This window comes from Bombus bifarius, unplaced genomic scaffold (assembly GCF_011952205.1).
Source record: "Bombus bifarius isolate JDL3187 unplaced genomic scaffold, Bbif_JDL3187 scf7180000008045, whole genome shotgun sequence".
Classification (NCBI taxonomy): Eukaryota; Metazoa; Arthropoda; class Insecta; order Hymenoptera; family Apidae; genus Bombus; species Bombus bifarius.
In genome coordinates, this window is record NW_022884411.1 from 773,388 (window position 1) to 787,045 (window position 13,658).

At 36.8% G+C, this 13,658-nt stretch overlaps 3 protein-coding genes across 3 annotated transcripts; 2 read left to right on the plus strand and 1 right to left on the minus strand.

The window, feature by feature from the left end:
• Positions 1 to 2,291: 2,291 nt before the first annotated feature.
• On the plus strand, positions 2,292 to 5,041 carry LOC117207714 (U2 small nuclear ribonucleoprotein auxiliary factor 35 kDa subunit-related protein 1). Its single transcript, XM_033448156.1, has 4 exons — positions 2,292 to 2,741; positions 3,098 to 3,399; positions 3,494 to 4,036; positions 4,112 to 5,041. Exons 1-4 carry the CDS (start codon positions 2,457 to 2,459, stop codon positions 4,896 to 4,898), a joined length of 1,917 nt encoding a protein of 638 aa, XP_033304047.1. The 5' UTR covers positions 2,292 to 2,456; the 3' UTR covers positions 4,899 to 5,041.
• A 398-nt stretch (positions 5,042 to 5,439) lies between these two features.
• LOC117207673 (putative serine protease K12H4.7) lies at positions 5,440 to 7,609 on the plus strand. The gene is made up of 9 exons (XM_033448080.1): positions 5,440 to 5,644; positions 5,743 to 5,924; positions 6,014 to 6,246; positions 6,343 to 6,478; positions 6,556 to 6,622; positions 6,712 to 6,922; positions 7,008 to 7,140; positions 7,221 to 7,390; positions 7,456 to 7,609. Exons 1-9 carry the CDS (start codon positions 5,450 to 5,452, stop codon positions 7,563 to 7,565), a joined length of 1,437 nt encoding a protein of 478 aa, XP_033303971.1. The 5' UTR covers positions 5,440 to 5,449; the 3' UTR covers positions 7,566 to 7,609.
• On the minus strand, positions 7,589 to 13,345 carry LOC117207674 (clavesin-2-like). The gene is made up of 7 exons (XM_033448081.1): positions 13,155 to 13,345; positions 10,529 to 10,781; positions 10,246 to 10,405; positions 10,111 to 10,172; positions 8,913 to 9,106; positions 8,317 to 8,530; positions 7,589 to 8,166 (listed from the first exon to the last, which is right to left on the minus strand). Exons 2-7 carry the CDS (start codon positions 10,701 to 10,703, stop codon positions 7,961 to 7,963), a joined length of 1,011 nt encoding a protein of 336 aa, XP_033303972.1. The 5' UTR covers positions 10,704 to 10,781; positions 13,155 to 13,345; the 3' UTR covers positions 7,589 to 7,960.
• Positions 13,346 to 13,658: the final 313 nt, after the last annotated feature.

Consider the following 13,658-nt stretch of genomic DNA (forward strand, 5'->3'; position numbering starts at 1 on the left):
CTCATTATTCTCGCAACATGAATAACAAGTATAGTTAAAACAATAGCGGTTTTTTACACGTTTACTGTGTCTGTCGATAATTAGTTCAACTTAATTGTTTCTTTTGTAAAAATAAAACAATTGGCTGAAGTGTATTTGTCGATATCGTTTCGAAAAATACCACAGGTGGCTTTACTACACTGATGCGTACCATTTGTAGTTCAACGCTCTGTCAGATATAACGGTACTTTAACAGGACCGTAGCAATGAAAGCAAACCCAAACCTCAAATGGATACAATGCGAATTAGCAATCGTAACAGATGATCGATTGAAACCGATTAGAAATAGAGTGATTACGAATTCAGATACCTACCAATTTGTAATTAATGATTTATTTTCAGAATGATGCAGCTTTGTCGTCTTGTATAAAGTAAATAATAGAAAAACAAATATATAACATATAAATAAAATGTATTTATTAAATTAGATAAGATTCTTAATTATTGCACTTATGTAAAAGGCTCGATTTGATTAAACGAAAGCTTAATGTATCTCCTTTGTTAATATGTCTTTTTTGTATTTCTCGTAGGTGTCGGGAATATATGTACAATATGTATTTTAATTCATATCAAGAATTCATGATACCAAATGTCTACGGTAAATATTAACAAGGATCGCAAAATAGAATGTAACATATAATTGTACGATCAACTTTTGATACAGTAAGCTGAAGAGAGAGAATTCCTTTTATTATGTTATCGAACCTTTTATTTATCGACGGATAGAAACAACTTCTTTTACTTAAAAATGAAACAATCAATCCGAGATATTACTTTCGATACTAATTCTGCTTGTTAAGTGAAATTATGCAAATTAAACGAAGATATTTTTTTATACATGTTCAGTATATTAAGCATACCCCTATATAATTTATTCTTTTCTGATTATTTACATGTAAAATACTCATTACGTACATTCGTAAAATTCCTTTTGTATATGGGTATAACTTAAATAAAACATTTGAAGAAACGGAGTGTGTAATTCACGAGCATTCATGTTCACAAATAAATTCCATCTTTGAATAAACAAACGTGACCATGACATTGAAATAAAAATCCCTAAGAGAAGTGAGAAGTGAGAGTAAAAATCCCTATGTCAGTAATAAATTCCCTATATACCTAATGTTTATCTTACAGTCGCAATCATATAAACAGGTCTTGACACTCTATACCGAAGTATACGAAAATTTGTTCGAAAATTGAGTCGTAAGAATTAAATATGGAAGACAAGGTTTTCGTTCTGCGCATGTGTAACATACTATGAATGTCTCAGATAGAGACAGACATATTCTACTTGTCGGAGACGGAAAAACAGCGGGATTTCCCATCCGGAATGTTGGGAAAACCCTAATACACTAGTCCAGATTTTTACTATAGCCGCCCTTAAGTAATAAAAATAAGAAATAGTCTTAATGTTCCAATCTGATTTTATGAGGATGGGTTTGGGCCTGAAGCGACATGGCAGGTCACTGGACATAGCCACGGTCACCGGAAGGGACAAGAGGTATGAAATGATTATATATGGCTCTCCTTAAAAACAAAGATTAACCCGAGAAGCGAGGACAGGAGTATAAAAGGGCAGCCTCTTTTGGATTAACGGAGTTAGATAGTTTGTTAGTGAGTCGTTGGACGAATTGCCGATTGAGTTATCGGGAAGTTACCCGAATCGAGTAGCACGTTGATACTTGTCCTCCCGTGGACCATGGATTCGTTATCAAACCTGAATTCGTTGTCACCATCATTTCCATATTCGTACTGATAAATATTGGCTACATTCGCGACGGTAAAGTAAGTAAAGGTTCATCGAACACCCCAAAATTCCAACCTGACTCCGACATCTATCTGTCTCGCACGAACGAGAACTTTGTCGTCGTCCATATTGATTTCTCACGACTCAATTTTCGAACGGTTTCCCCTAGCGACTGTCGAGAATTATATGATTTACTTCACCACACATCAAACTGCATTTTTTCATACGTTCGTTTGTTTAATATTATTATAATATTATTTTATTATAATGGTAATATAATAAATATAAATGGTAATAATAAATTATAATGGTAATATAAACGGTGAACTATCTTTTAACAATTCCTCCGAAATGTTTAGTTAGCTGTAGTACAAAATCAAATTATTTTTTTCAATTTCATTTATACATATTAAAAATTTTCGCGTCGCCAGTCTATCACTCAATGATGTAAAAATATTAACAAAAATAGTGTTTTATTATATAATTTCGTACATTTTCAACAGATAGGGATAATCCAGATCAGAGCTTCTCGTTCTAAATTCAACATGGCGGCGCGTACATGTTGTCTGCATTTCTTCATTGAAAATGGTTGAAAATGTCAAACGCATGACAAATACGTTTCACAACTCCCAAAAATTTGTGATACTGTAATATCACCGGAAGTAGCATGAGTACAATTTCTTGTGGAAAATGCACAGTAATGGAAGGAAGTCGTTTAACGAAATATAGTCACAAAGAGTGGCGCAATATAGCAAAAAGGGAACGTCGGAGACGTCTGCGTCGCAAAGCGGCCGCTCAGCGAGAAGCGACCGAGGAACAGCTGAGGGCAGCACTTGAAAAAAGTGCGGAATATTCAAAATGGCTGGAACAGTGTGAAGTTGAGGACAAACAAAAAGAAGCTCGGGAAAAAGAAGAACACGATCAACGGGAAAAATTATGGTTAGAGGAAGAGGTAAATATATAATAAAAGCGAAAAATACTATTTATGCAACCTTAGTGAATTTCCTTTTTAAAAGTGTACATTCTATTTCTTTTATTTGGTCGTTTTAATTTATGGAATCTATTAGCAAGCAATTGATTAACGAACGTATATGTCGAAATTACTTTGTTTTCGGAATCGATAGCATACGTTCGATTAATTATAAAGTTACTCGCAAGAATTTTCCACATGAGTTATAACCCTGAAAATAATGTTAAAATGTGGATACCAAAGCCTGCTAGTTACTACATGGTTCCTATAAACTAAACAGTCAAGCCTTAATAGTGAAATATATAGATAATACGTAACACTATGTTTCATCTCCCTAGGTGAAAGCCCAAGAAGAATGGCAAATTTTGCAGGAGAAAAAGCAAAAAGCTCGACAGTTACAATTGGAGCAAGAGGCGAAAATTCGCCAAGAATTTGAAACGAAACAGGAGGCTATTCGCAAAAAACAGGAAGAGGAGAAACGTAGGAGAGAAGAAGAAATTAAAAGGCGGGAAGAGCTACTTAAAGAGATCGACGACTACATCGATAATGGAATCAAAACCCCGGAGGCTTTGCGTGAGGTTATCGATAGTCAACCTGGTAAAGAGCTTTGTCCGTTTTTCACAAAGACAGGTGCTTGCAGGTGAGCAAATAAATCTTAACCTTTCAATCTTTATTAGATAAGCAGTTAAATAAAAGTATGATATCCAACAAGTCATATACGTATATGTTTGCAGATATGGTGACACTTGTTCGAGAAATCATCGCAGGGTATGTTTAAGTAAAGTCATATTAGTACCTGGTTTTTATACGCATTTTTCTCTGGAGAAGAATTCTGCGGAATACGACACTGATATTGCCCTTGAATTCGAAAGCTCGGAAACACGACAACATTTCCGCGAATTTTACAAAGATGTAGTTCCGGAACTGGAATCGTTTGGAAAAATAAAAACCTTAAAATATTGTTGCAACACCGAAGTTCACTTGCGGGGCAACTTATATGTCGAATATTACACCGAAAGGGAAGCTGCTAGGGCTTTGAGGAGACTGAAAGGTCGATGGTATGCCGGCCGACAGCTTAATTGCGAATTTGTCAACCTGAGATCATGGAGGAGTGCTGTCTGTGGGATGTCGAAATGTCCCAAAGGAAGGGCATGTAATTTTTTACATACTTTTAAAAATCCACACGACGAATATGACATCAAAAGCCCACCGAGATGGGCGAAACAATCGTCTTCGTCTGCTCAGGAAGTTACGAGCAATAAAAAAACCGAACACAGGTATTGTTTATAAATGATAGATTATATCGTTACCATATATTATTGATATATATTGTTTTGATGTCTTTTGTTTAGAAATAAATCAAAATGGGAAGATGTTAGCGACGTGGAAGATAATAAAAATTGGAGGTGGTCCGAATCCCCCGAGCCCGAGATAGGTCATCGTTCGAGGAATGCTGAAACTCGCCATCATTATTTCGACGAAAGGGACTTTCGACAGAAATCGACTCGCGACAAAGGATACGAACAACTCGACAAGAATAGATCTATCGATCATGAGTATTCGCCGCCGGTCAAACGTCATCGAACAAGATCTAGAAAACACATAGATGAGAAGATCAGAGATGATGATGTTTCAAACGATCGTGACTATTCTAGAAGACGCTCAAAGAAATACAAAAAAAGGACAGAAGAGGATGATGATACGTCGCCGAGGCATTCGCATAAAAGACACTTGAAAAGCAGCGATCGAAATTATCGTTCGAGAAGTCATAAGTTTTCAGATAAACATTCTAAAAGAGACAAAGAGGATGTCGAGAAAGATAGATACAGATTGAAAAGTCATAGTGAGTCGTGTGAAATTTCTTGGGAAAGAAAATCAAAGGGCACGTCCGGAAAGTCGAATATCGAAGAAATAGTCGACGCGATAAATCTGCCTTGCGTAAAATCTAAATGGGACAAAGAAAATTCGGAACAAATTGATTCCGAAAGTACGGGTTCTTCCGATTCTGAGGCCTCTGGCGTTGTTGAAGACAAAGATGTTGACAAATCGGAAACATCGTGGAAACTTCCTAAAAAAATATCCGACGACGAGTGGGCTACGACTGATTCTGAAAACGAAATAAAGATCAAAGAGAATTGACGTAATAGACGTTGAATTTGTGTAAAGTCTCATCGTGACTTTGTTGAAAGCTATATAAGGAAACCAAATATAATGTGAACAATATGTACTTTTTCATACCAAAATATATTTAATAATAAAACGTTACATACTTATCGCAATAAGTCCTTTCTATTTTCTTTTCACTCTTTAATCGTCGTTGAAAATAATTCGAAAGTTCTTTACTCTCGAATTCGAGAGTTACGTAATACAAAGCTGATTTTGAAATATTCAATAAATAAGATAAATATTATTGGAATCAATCAAGCGGTAGATATTATCTTTCTAGCACTAATATCCGTATTTACAATTTGATATTTTTTAATGTATAGAATGTGTACCTTCCGCGGTGATTAGGCGACAATTTGTATCAACTTATCAGATAAATTTGTTTAATATGATATAGTATTAAGAGAATTTCGTTCTATATCTCGCTATAAAATGTTATGTACCATTGTCTTGCGAACCAATCTAGTGGAACTCGTTGAACGAATGAAAATTAATAGAACTTGTCTTGGTTCCGAAAACCGAATATGATCTTAAGTTTTCTCGTGTTATTATGTTTTACCTGTCGCCTCGGCCATGGCGTTGGTCTCCATGGATTTCATTTTCATGGTTTGGAAGAGCCACGTTCTTTGGACAAATCGACTTGTGAAAATATAACCGAATTATGGATTCGACAACCCGTCGATCATTTCAATGTCCGCAACAATTGCACTTGGTTGATGGTATGTTGCAAGTGGAATTACGCCGTTTAAAAACACAAAATGCTTATTTATATCTTGATCGTATTGTACATCGTATTATGCATCGTATATTTCGACAGCGTTACTATGAAAATTCAAGATATTTCAAGGAAAACGGACCGATTTTGATTATGATCGGAGGAGAATGGGCAATATCTAAAGGCTTCTTAGAGGCTGGTTTAATGTACGAGCTCGCATCCGCTTATAACGCGATCATGTACTATACCGAACATCGGTATTACGGCAAAAGTAAACCGACCGAGTAAGTTAATTTCTTCTCAAGCGCTAGTATATTTTTACTTTTGTTTGCCACAGCCTTTCTATTATTCTATTACCTTTCGAATCTTTTAGAGACACTAGTTCAAGAAACTTGCAATATCTAAGCGTAGATCAAGCACTGGCGGACTTGGCATATTTCATCGAAACGAGGAAAAAGGACGAGAAACTTCGGAATAGTAAAGTGATTGTTTTCGGTGGATCTTATGCTGGAAATGTGGCAACATGGGTTAGATTGAAATACCCTCACCTCGTTCAGGGTGCGCTAGCTAGTAGCGCGCCAGTTCTCGCCAAAGTTGATTTCTATGGTGAGGAATAAACTCTTTTGCAATTCCATGTAATTCCTATCAATTAAAAAAAAAAAAAAAAAAATAGATAAATAGAAAAGGAAACTTCTTTTTTAGAGTATTACGAAGTCGTGACGGAATCGCTCCGTAGACACAGTCAGAAATGCATGGACGAAGTTAAAGCTGCTTTTGACGATGTCGAAGAGTTATTAGCCATTCAAGGAGGCGCACAGAAATTAAAAGAGTATTTCAAGTAATTATCGTTCGTAGGAAATTAACATAATTCGCCGTGTATAATATTTGTTTAAGTTACACTTGAAACTGTCGTAGTTTGTGCGATGTGCCCGATGTACATTCCTTCAAGGATCTGGCTCATTTGGGCAACCTTCTAGCAGAGGTATAGTTTTTCGAAGAATACGCTGTTGCATCTTGAATAAAAGATAAGTAACTGCTTCTAATCATAGTTATCAATATCTTTCTAATCAGGAATTTGCTAGCATCGTTCAATACGATAAAGTGGAGAACAACCGAACAAAAATCGCCGCTTGCTGCGAAAACATGACTGCTTCGTATCTGGGTAGCCCTCTCCAGAGATTGGCGCATCTCGTGTCGAACAAAGATAAATGTTTGAAAAATAATTACAACAAGTTTGTCGAAGTTTACAGAAATGAAATATGGGACTCGCAACCTGATATCAGTACGTTTCCTACTTGCGGCAATTAAAAGGAGGTTTCGCGCTTGTGAATTGTTTATTATTAATCTTCACATATCGGTGTTTCCAGTGAGATTATGGTTCTACCAGACATGCACGGAATACGGTTATTATCAAACAACAGACTCAAGGAAGTCGGTTTTTGGAAGCTTATTCCCGTTGCCTTATTTTACAGGTCTTTGTACCGACTTATACGGGTACTAGTACGTATTGTAAAATGTATTGTTTGATATTTTCTTGAGAAATAGTATATAAACTCGTTTGTCTATCGTTTGTCTTACAGCTACGGTAACAAATTCTTGTATACCAGAATTGGAAGAACGAACACAATGTACGGAGGTTTACGACCAGATTTGCAAAACGTCATTTTTACTAACGGGGACGTCGATCCGTGGCATGCTCTCTCTGTTCTTCAGGACTTAAATGAATTCTCTCCCGCCATACTCATCAAAGGTATTGTTAAAAAAATCGGAGATTGACAAACGTCGACCGATCTAATAAATCCACATTGTCCCCAGGATCATCGCACTGTCGTGATTTGTACAGCGATTTGGATACGGATGTTGAAGATCTTATTCGAGCTAGAGCAAGAGTACGTAAAATTATTGGGACCTGGATTTCTTCTTAATCGTTTGTTAAATTGTTATTAAATAAAGTATGCGTAAGAAAATATTTATTTCCAATAATATGATTTTATTTACAAATTACGAAAATAAAACGACATATAACTTATACTTTATCGAACGTAAGCCTAAGGTTTGAGGACTACAATTATTTCATTTATATATTGAGATTCATCGAGCACAAAACTTAGTCGCGTCGATCGAGATCGAAATTTCATTGCTGTTTCTTTTACATTTCTGAATAATATCTTAATAAGCTCTTACAGCTACAATAATCGCTAGGATAACGTATCTTGTTGTAGCCCTGATAATTCGCTACAAAAAAAGTATCGATGACTTTATCCTATCGATATGGTAAATATCGGTTATGAAGTTTATTATTATCAATAACACGGCTTAATCAATCGACTTCGAGCTTTCTGAAAGAACCCGTGATACCGTACATGGTGGAATCACTGGAACCGATATCGGAACAACCAAAGCCTTGTTTCAAGGCCGATACCGCACCTTCCCGAGCCTTCTCCGAGTATAAATCCAAACACACTCTCATCTTATCGTGGCTCAATAACGTCGGTCTCATTTCTAGCAACTCTTTCTTCCATAATTCTGCGCAAATAAAAGTTTATTTTCTTCGTTTCGCGGTGTAAGCACATGTCAGTTTCATTTAATTGGAGATAGTCGATTTGTACGTTAAAAGGAACATTGTTACTTAATTTGGAGCACGTTTAATTTCGCAATTTATCAAATTGTACTTACCAATCATTTCTTTCATAGGCATCGTACCGCCATACTCTTTAGGTAACATACTCGTATCCATTTTATGGTTGATAGCATCTTCTAGACTGGTGTAGATCTTGACGCGTTTTTTTATCTTTTCGGAGATCAATGACATACCAAAGTCAAGTGCGAATTTCAAAGAAGGATGTGTGTTAATCGCGTGAACTTCCTTATGCCGCATGGGTATAGTTCGCTAAAACCATCATTTCGCTGGTTTACTATGCGAGATATTAAATTTCGAATATATTATATCATTTTGAGAACATTCTCGGAATTACGCAATATCAGAAATTCTCCGACTGTTTCGTAAGAAGTTGCGTATCCTTACGAGTAAAATGTTATCCAACTTGTTAGAGAACGCGTATATAACTAGACTTTATTAATAATTTGACAAAAATAAAGATAGTTGCACCTTCTGTCTCGCTTGAAGCTGTTGCAACTTGTTATTATTTGTGAATGAAAAACATCGCGCAAGGATATTCAACGAATGTGAGACAAACAGTCGTGAGATTTTCTATGTCCTTCGTCGAACAATTTGAAATTATGGAAAAACATAGGGTTTATAAAACTCGTACCTCGCCGTTCTTCACGATACGGACCGCCTCCTTCGGTGTAAAAAGCGTCAAATGGGGGAAACTGACACCGGCTCCATCGGCGAAATGAACAAAACCCCGTACTTGACTTTCCTCGTCTTCCATCAGACACTCGTATGTTATCGCGTGAATTCTACACATGTCGGCATTGGTATACTTATGGGGATCAAAGACGCCTGAAAGTGCACGTTCCACGCAGTTATAGAAAGTAAATATACATTCGTAAACATTTAAACAAACATTCGTAAGATTACGGTTACACGTTTCCGCAACTACTTTTCAAAACCGTATAATAACAGTTGCAACGAAACGACGTGCATGCTGTCTGAAATTGCTCTGAAAGTAGAAGCGACGATTTAATAGCGGAATAAAATTACACGGAATGACAGGTAATCAACACATCCGTTGCAATTGTTTGGATTTGTTAAGAAGTTCGCGTGGAAACATTTGTAACTGGCAAAGATAGCTATTATTATGCGCGTATTTTCACAAATTATCCACGTTCAAATATATAATCAAGTTTCGCAATGACAATCGGCAATGCTGAAATTGACACGTTCGCCGTGTCGCCTGAACGACGCTACAGGACACACGCGGTACCCCGCGTCAGCAGCTATGTTCAGGGTATGTGCATAATATCGGTTCGAATGAGTGGCGCAAACCAAAAATTGCGAAACTGTGAAAGAGGAGTTTCACAATATTTTGCATAAGGCGCGTATGAAAATTATTGTCCAGCATATAATGAAACTCGACTGGGTCAATCAACGTGTTAACACTTAGCGCTCCAAGTGTGCCTTTCAAGCACCACTGATGTGCGACGCTCTACTCCAAAAGTATTTTTGGGTCGTTATCGGTATTGTTTACAAATAAAAAATAATACTCCTCAGTGAGTACTGTGAGACCTGTGAACGCAAACCCGGTTTGCATCCCAATGAATGTTTTAAACAATTCCACGCATTACTCAATTATAATTAATATAAATATTCTAATCAAAATTATATTACTTCTCAGATGAATAAAGATTGCTTTCAATGACTTTAATATTATTATTTACACGTCATTGTAGCATTTTAAATCTGACACTTAAAAACTTGCGAGTTCAAGTATGGTAAGAATAAGTTGCCGGTCGATATTCACAATTAAAAGTCGGAGCGTTAAGGGTAAACCGACATTAATTTACCTGGTCTGGCAATTATAACACGGCGGCCTTTGGCGTCACGTCCAGGTGCAGCGAATATATATCTGGAAAAGCACAAGTTATGCGATCGTTATATCAGGTCGTATCACGCTTAGTTAGTACTTTGTTTAATCTCACCCCAAAGATAATAGCTCGTCCATAGTTGGTTCGGTAATGTCCAAGTTATTGAACGCGGGGTGGTAAACTTGGCGCAGCAGCAAATACCTTTCGATCGCCTCTTCCGCCATCGGAACGTTAAATTTTTTACATCTTAGGAATCTTAATAAAAACTGCGCATCTGTCGAACGAGATCGTGTGTCAGTAGCATCGACGCGCGATAATTTCGCACGTGACTATACCTACATGTACGTATGTATGTACTAACTGTGCAAACGCTATACTCGAAAATAAAATTTCTCACCGAGGCGACAGTTTTGTATACGCGGATTCAGTTTTATCCAATTACGTATTTGCTCAAGAGCTTGGTCTCTCGTATTTTTATCTTCTCTGAGTTCCTCCTTCGCCAGTTTCTGCGTTTCCGTCGACAGGCTGCATTCGTAGTCATCGCCCTCGGTTACCCATTCGATCGCGCCCATCTCGTTACTTTGATTTGTCTCCAACAACAGGCAGTTTTAAATTTTCGATATCCAAAGTATAACGGATCGGTGGAAATTCTAAAAAATCATTTGTTCCTCTTTACCAACGATCCATCTATCGTCCCATTTTCCATCTTACGTTCCCTAATCGGTAAATATACCGCGATAGTTACAGGTTTGACGCACGATATTCGAAATAAGTTTGATCGCGATCTTTGTTTTCAGTGAAACGGCATTCTTTTGCATTCACATTTTCGATCGTCGAGCGATTCGTTTCTTTAGTGGACCGCTGACACAGTTCCCTAATGTCGTTCAAAGTCACGGCATGAATGAAAGCATCGTGGTGAGAAAGAACACGCCTGAAACACTTTCTTTCGATCGCGTAACGCCACGTCTTGCGTAATTTCGTAAGAACTTAGCCAATTATAAGCTAACAGTGATTTTGTGACATAACAATTTCGTCGTTTTATGATATAATGTTTGACCAAGTATGAATACCGCTAAGTATTACGTGTTCCGTGATAGCAACATGTGCCGTGTTGTGAGCGAGTGACTTGTTTCGCAATCACTTTCTCCGATTACGTAATCGACCAGCTTGTGCGCCCATCTTTGTTCTCGAATTTTGTACGACCGACTAACATCGTTCGCGTAATATCTCACTATCATCATCGTAAACAATCATTTTTGTTTGTCAGCTATCTAACGGTCCACTCAATTCCTTATTCTAAAGCGGATTATTTCTATCAAACATTTATCGTTCATCATCCTCTTATAACCTTACGCGTAAAAGGATTCTGCTGTTATTTGATCGACGTGGAGTTTGTAACGTTCGTTAGGAAACGGTCGTTGGTAAACAGAACAAGACTGATGCTTTTATTTTATCGCTTTTAGTGAATCAACAGGTTTGAAACGTGAAACTCGGATAGAAAGGGACGAAACAAAGATAAGTCAATTGAATCATTAAAATCGCCACATTTTTGCCGACTGTGCCTATTCAGCGTCTCTTCGTTGTACTAGCAACAACGTATTGTTCTTATTGGTTGGGAAATTTCAACAGTCAAGGCAAATTTATGGATGCAGAAGGTTTCTTTTACGTCTACGTTAACATGAACTAGCATAATACGAATGGGGTTATCGAGCAACCGGCGGAATAAACCACGTAACTATCTTCCGTGTAGAAAGTGCCACTTATCGTCTTATTATTACTCAAGTTCTTTCTCGAATATCGACTGCCGTTCACCCTATATCTAGCAATCTAAGTATTTTTGCTATAAAGCATTACGTCAGTTATGTCGACAGATTTGTCCGCGTCCTCTTCTTTCTTTTTTCCCTTTATCGTTCTCCTCTTATAGTTACGTTTTTATGTTTCTCACGAGTTCAAGTACCGAAAACTAGACTTCGTATCGAACAGTACCTATGACATATTAGGTTGGCAACTAAGTGATTGCGGATTTTGTCATTAGGTGGTAATGCTATAAGAGGAGAACGATAAAGGGAAAAAGGAAGAAGTCTGCGGATTTTGTCATTACCATTAGGCGGTAACCACCTAATCACTTAGTTGTCAACCCAATAAATTGTCAAGGATAAACAGTCTGTGTAATCAAATATAGACAGAAGAATTATCAAATCGAGTAAAGTATACAATTTACTCTACCTTAATGCGCGTCAACTAAACACTGTTTCGTATATTAATTCGGTTACATGCAACATTATTGGCTATTGGTTTCTGTTGATCAAAGTCAGATGACATTGAATTGCAGTAAAGAAAAAAAAAAAAGAAAAATACATCACGTTTAGATATTTACGCTTTTACACATTCAAAATCAAACTAAATCTGCTGTATGCGAGGCCTTGGCCTCCAAAATTCCTGACCTCTGAAAACAAGGTTAGGATACAATTACTGGTACTTAGTATTCACCTGACATCGGTCCGATGAAGTACAACGAGAAGAACAATGTAAGTTCCTTCAGACGCGACTAAAATTTATAATAAGTTTGGTGAATTATCGTACAAACAAGGAGATCCATTTGAAGGTATCCGGAATGAGTTATTGGTATACTGTTGCTACGAGATAAGCTAATGTGACAAACAAAATTGATATATTTGAGATAGTAAATTGAGATAGTAAAATTGTGATAAACTAATAAAGTTTCTAATTTTCTAGAATTTAAAAACCAAGTCGATCGTATTAAAATGTTTCTTAAGAAATTAATATAATATGAAATTTAAGCAATACATGATAATGCGATTGATATAATTTGTTTAAAAATTTTTGTTTTCAAGAACTGCTAACTTCTCAATGATATGATTCTGACTTTAGCCGATAGCACACGTTATTCAATTTTTCAACAATATTTCAAGCTTTAATTCTTACTAAATAAATTCTTGCGTCTCCAAACGAAACAATTTTATTAATAACTTATGGAATTAATGGAAAGCCATGTAACATACCCAAGTTGTAGTTGCGCAGGTGAACACTTGGAGGAGACTGTTTCCTCTTGGCTTGCGACCGCTCTTTTATAATTTCCACTTGCACCTTTCTTCTACCTCCGCCTTCGGTACTCACGCGGTAGCTTATGGGCCTTATGGCTTATACCAGCAGACTCAAAGCAAAGAAACAAAGTCCCTTTCAGGGACAAATCTCGCCTTTTTTAAATACTTTTCTTTGTTAAATGGATCGAATAAATTGCCTAACGAAAGATACGTAAAAAACTGTTCCGTCACTTTGCAGCAAACCATCGAATACCATGGTTCACCTAATTGCTTGTCTTTTATAGGTACGTCGGTTGATATCATCGTTCACTTAAACTTAAACGATGCACTGTAGTAGTACATTTCGTAACAACTTTTTCTTTTTTTTTTTCTCTCTACTATGTTACTTTTCTACAATTCTTACAAAACGTCCCGAAAATTGTGGCTCCACATAGAAATGAAAGTTCTACATATTCTCCCTTA

Bases quoted from the DNA above. Each gene is read 5' to 3' on its own strand.
- LOC117207674 (XM_033448081.1), bottom strand. From the start codon at position 10,703: ATGGGCGCGATCGAATGGGTAACCGAGGGCGATGACTACGAATGCAGC. The intron at 9,107-10,110 runs GTAAATTAATGT...GTGCACTTTCAG, and splicing joins TGTTATAATTGCCAGACCAG to GCGTCTTTGATCCCCATAAG. The intron at 8,531-8,912 runs GTACGAGTTTTA...TGATGGTTTTAG, and splicing joins GTATCGTGAAGAACGGCGAG to CGAACTATACCCATGCGGCA.
- LOC117207714 (XM_033448156.1), top strand. From the start codon at position 2,457: ATGAGTACAATTTCTTGTGGAAAATGCACAGTAATGGAAGGAAGTCGT. The intron at 2,742-3,097 runs GTAAATATATAA...TCATCTCCCTAG, and splicing joins AATTATGGTTAGAGGAAGAG to GTGAAAGCCCAAGAAGAATG. The intron at 4,037-4,111 runs GTATTGTTTATA...TCTTTTGTTTAG, and splicing joins AATAAAAAAACCGAACACAG to AAATAAATCAAAATGGGAAG.
- LOC117207673 (XM_033448080.1), top strand. From the start codon at position 5,450: ATGATCTTAAGTTTTCTCGTGTTATTATGTTTTACCTGTCGCCTCGGC. The intron at 6,479-6,555 runs GTAATTATCGTT...AAACTGTCGTAG, and splicing joins AAATTAAAAGAGTATTTCAA to TTTGTGCGATGTGCCCGATG. The intron at 7,391-7,455 runs GTATTGTTAAAA...CATTGTCCCCAG, and splicing joins TCCCGCCATACTCATCAAAG to GATCATCGCACTGTCGTGAT.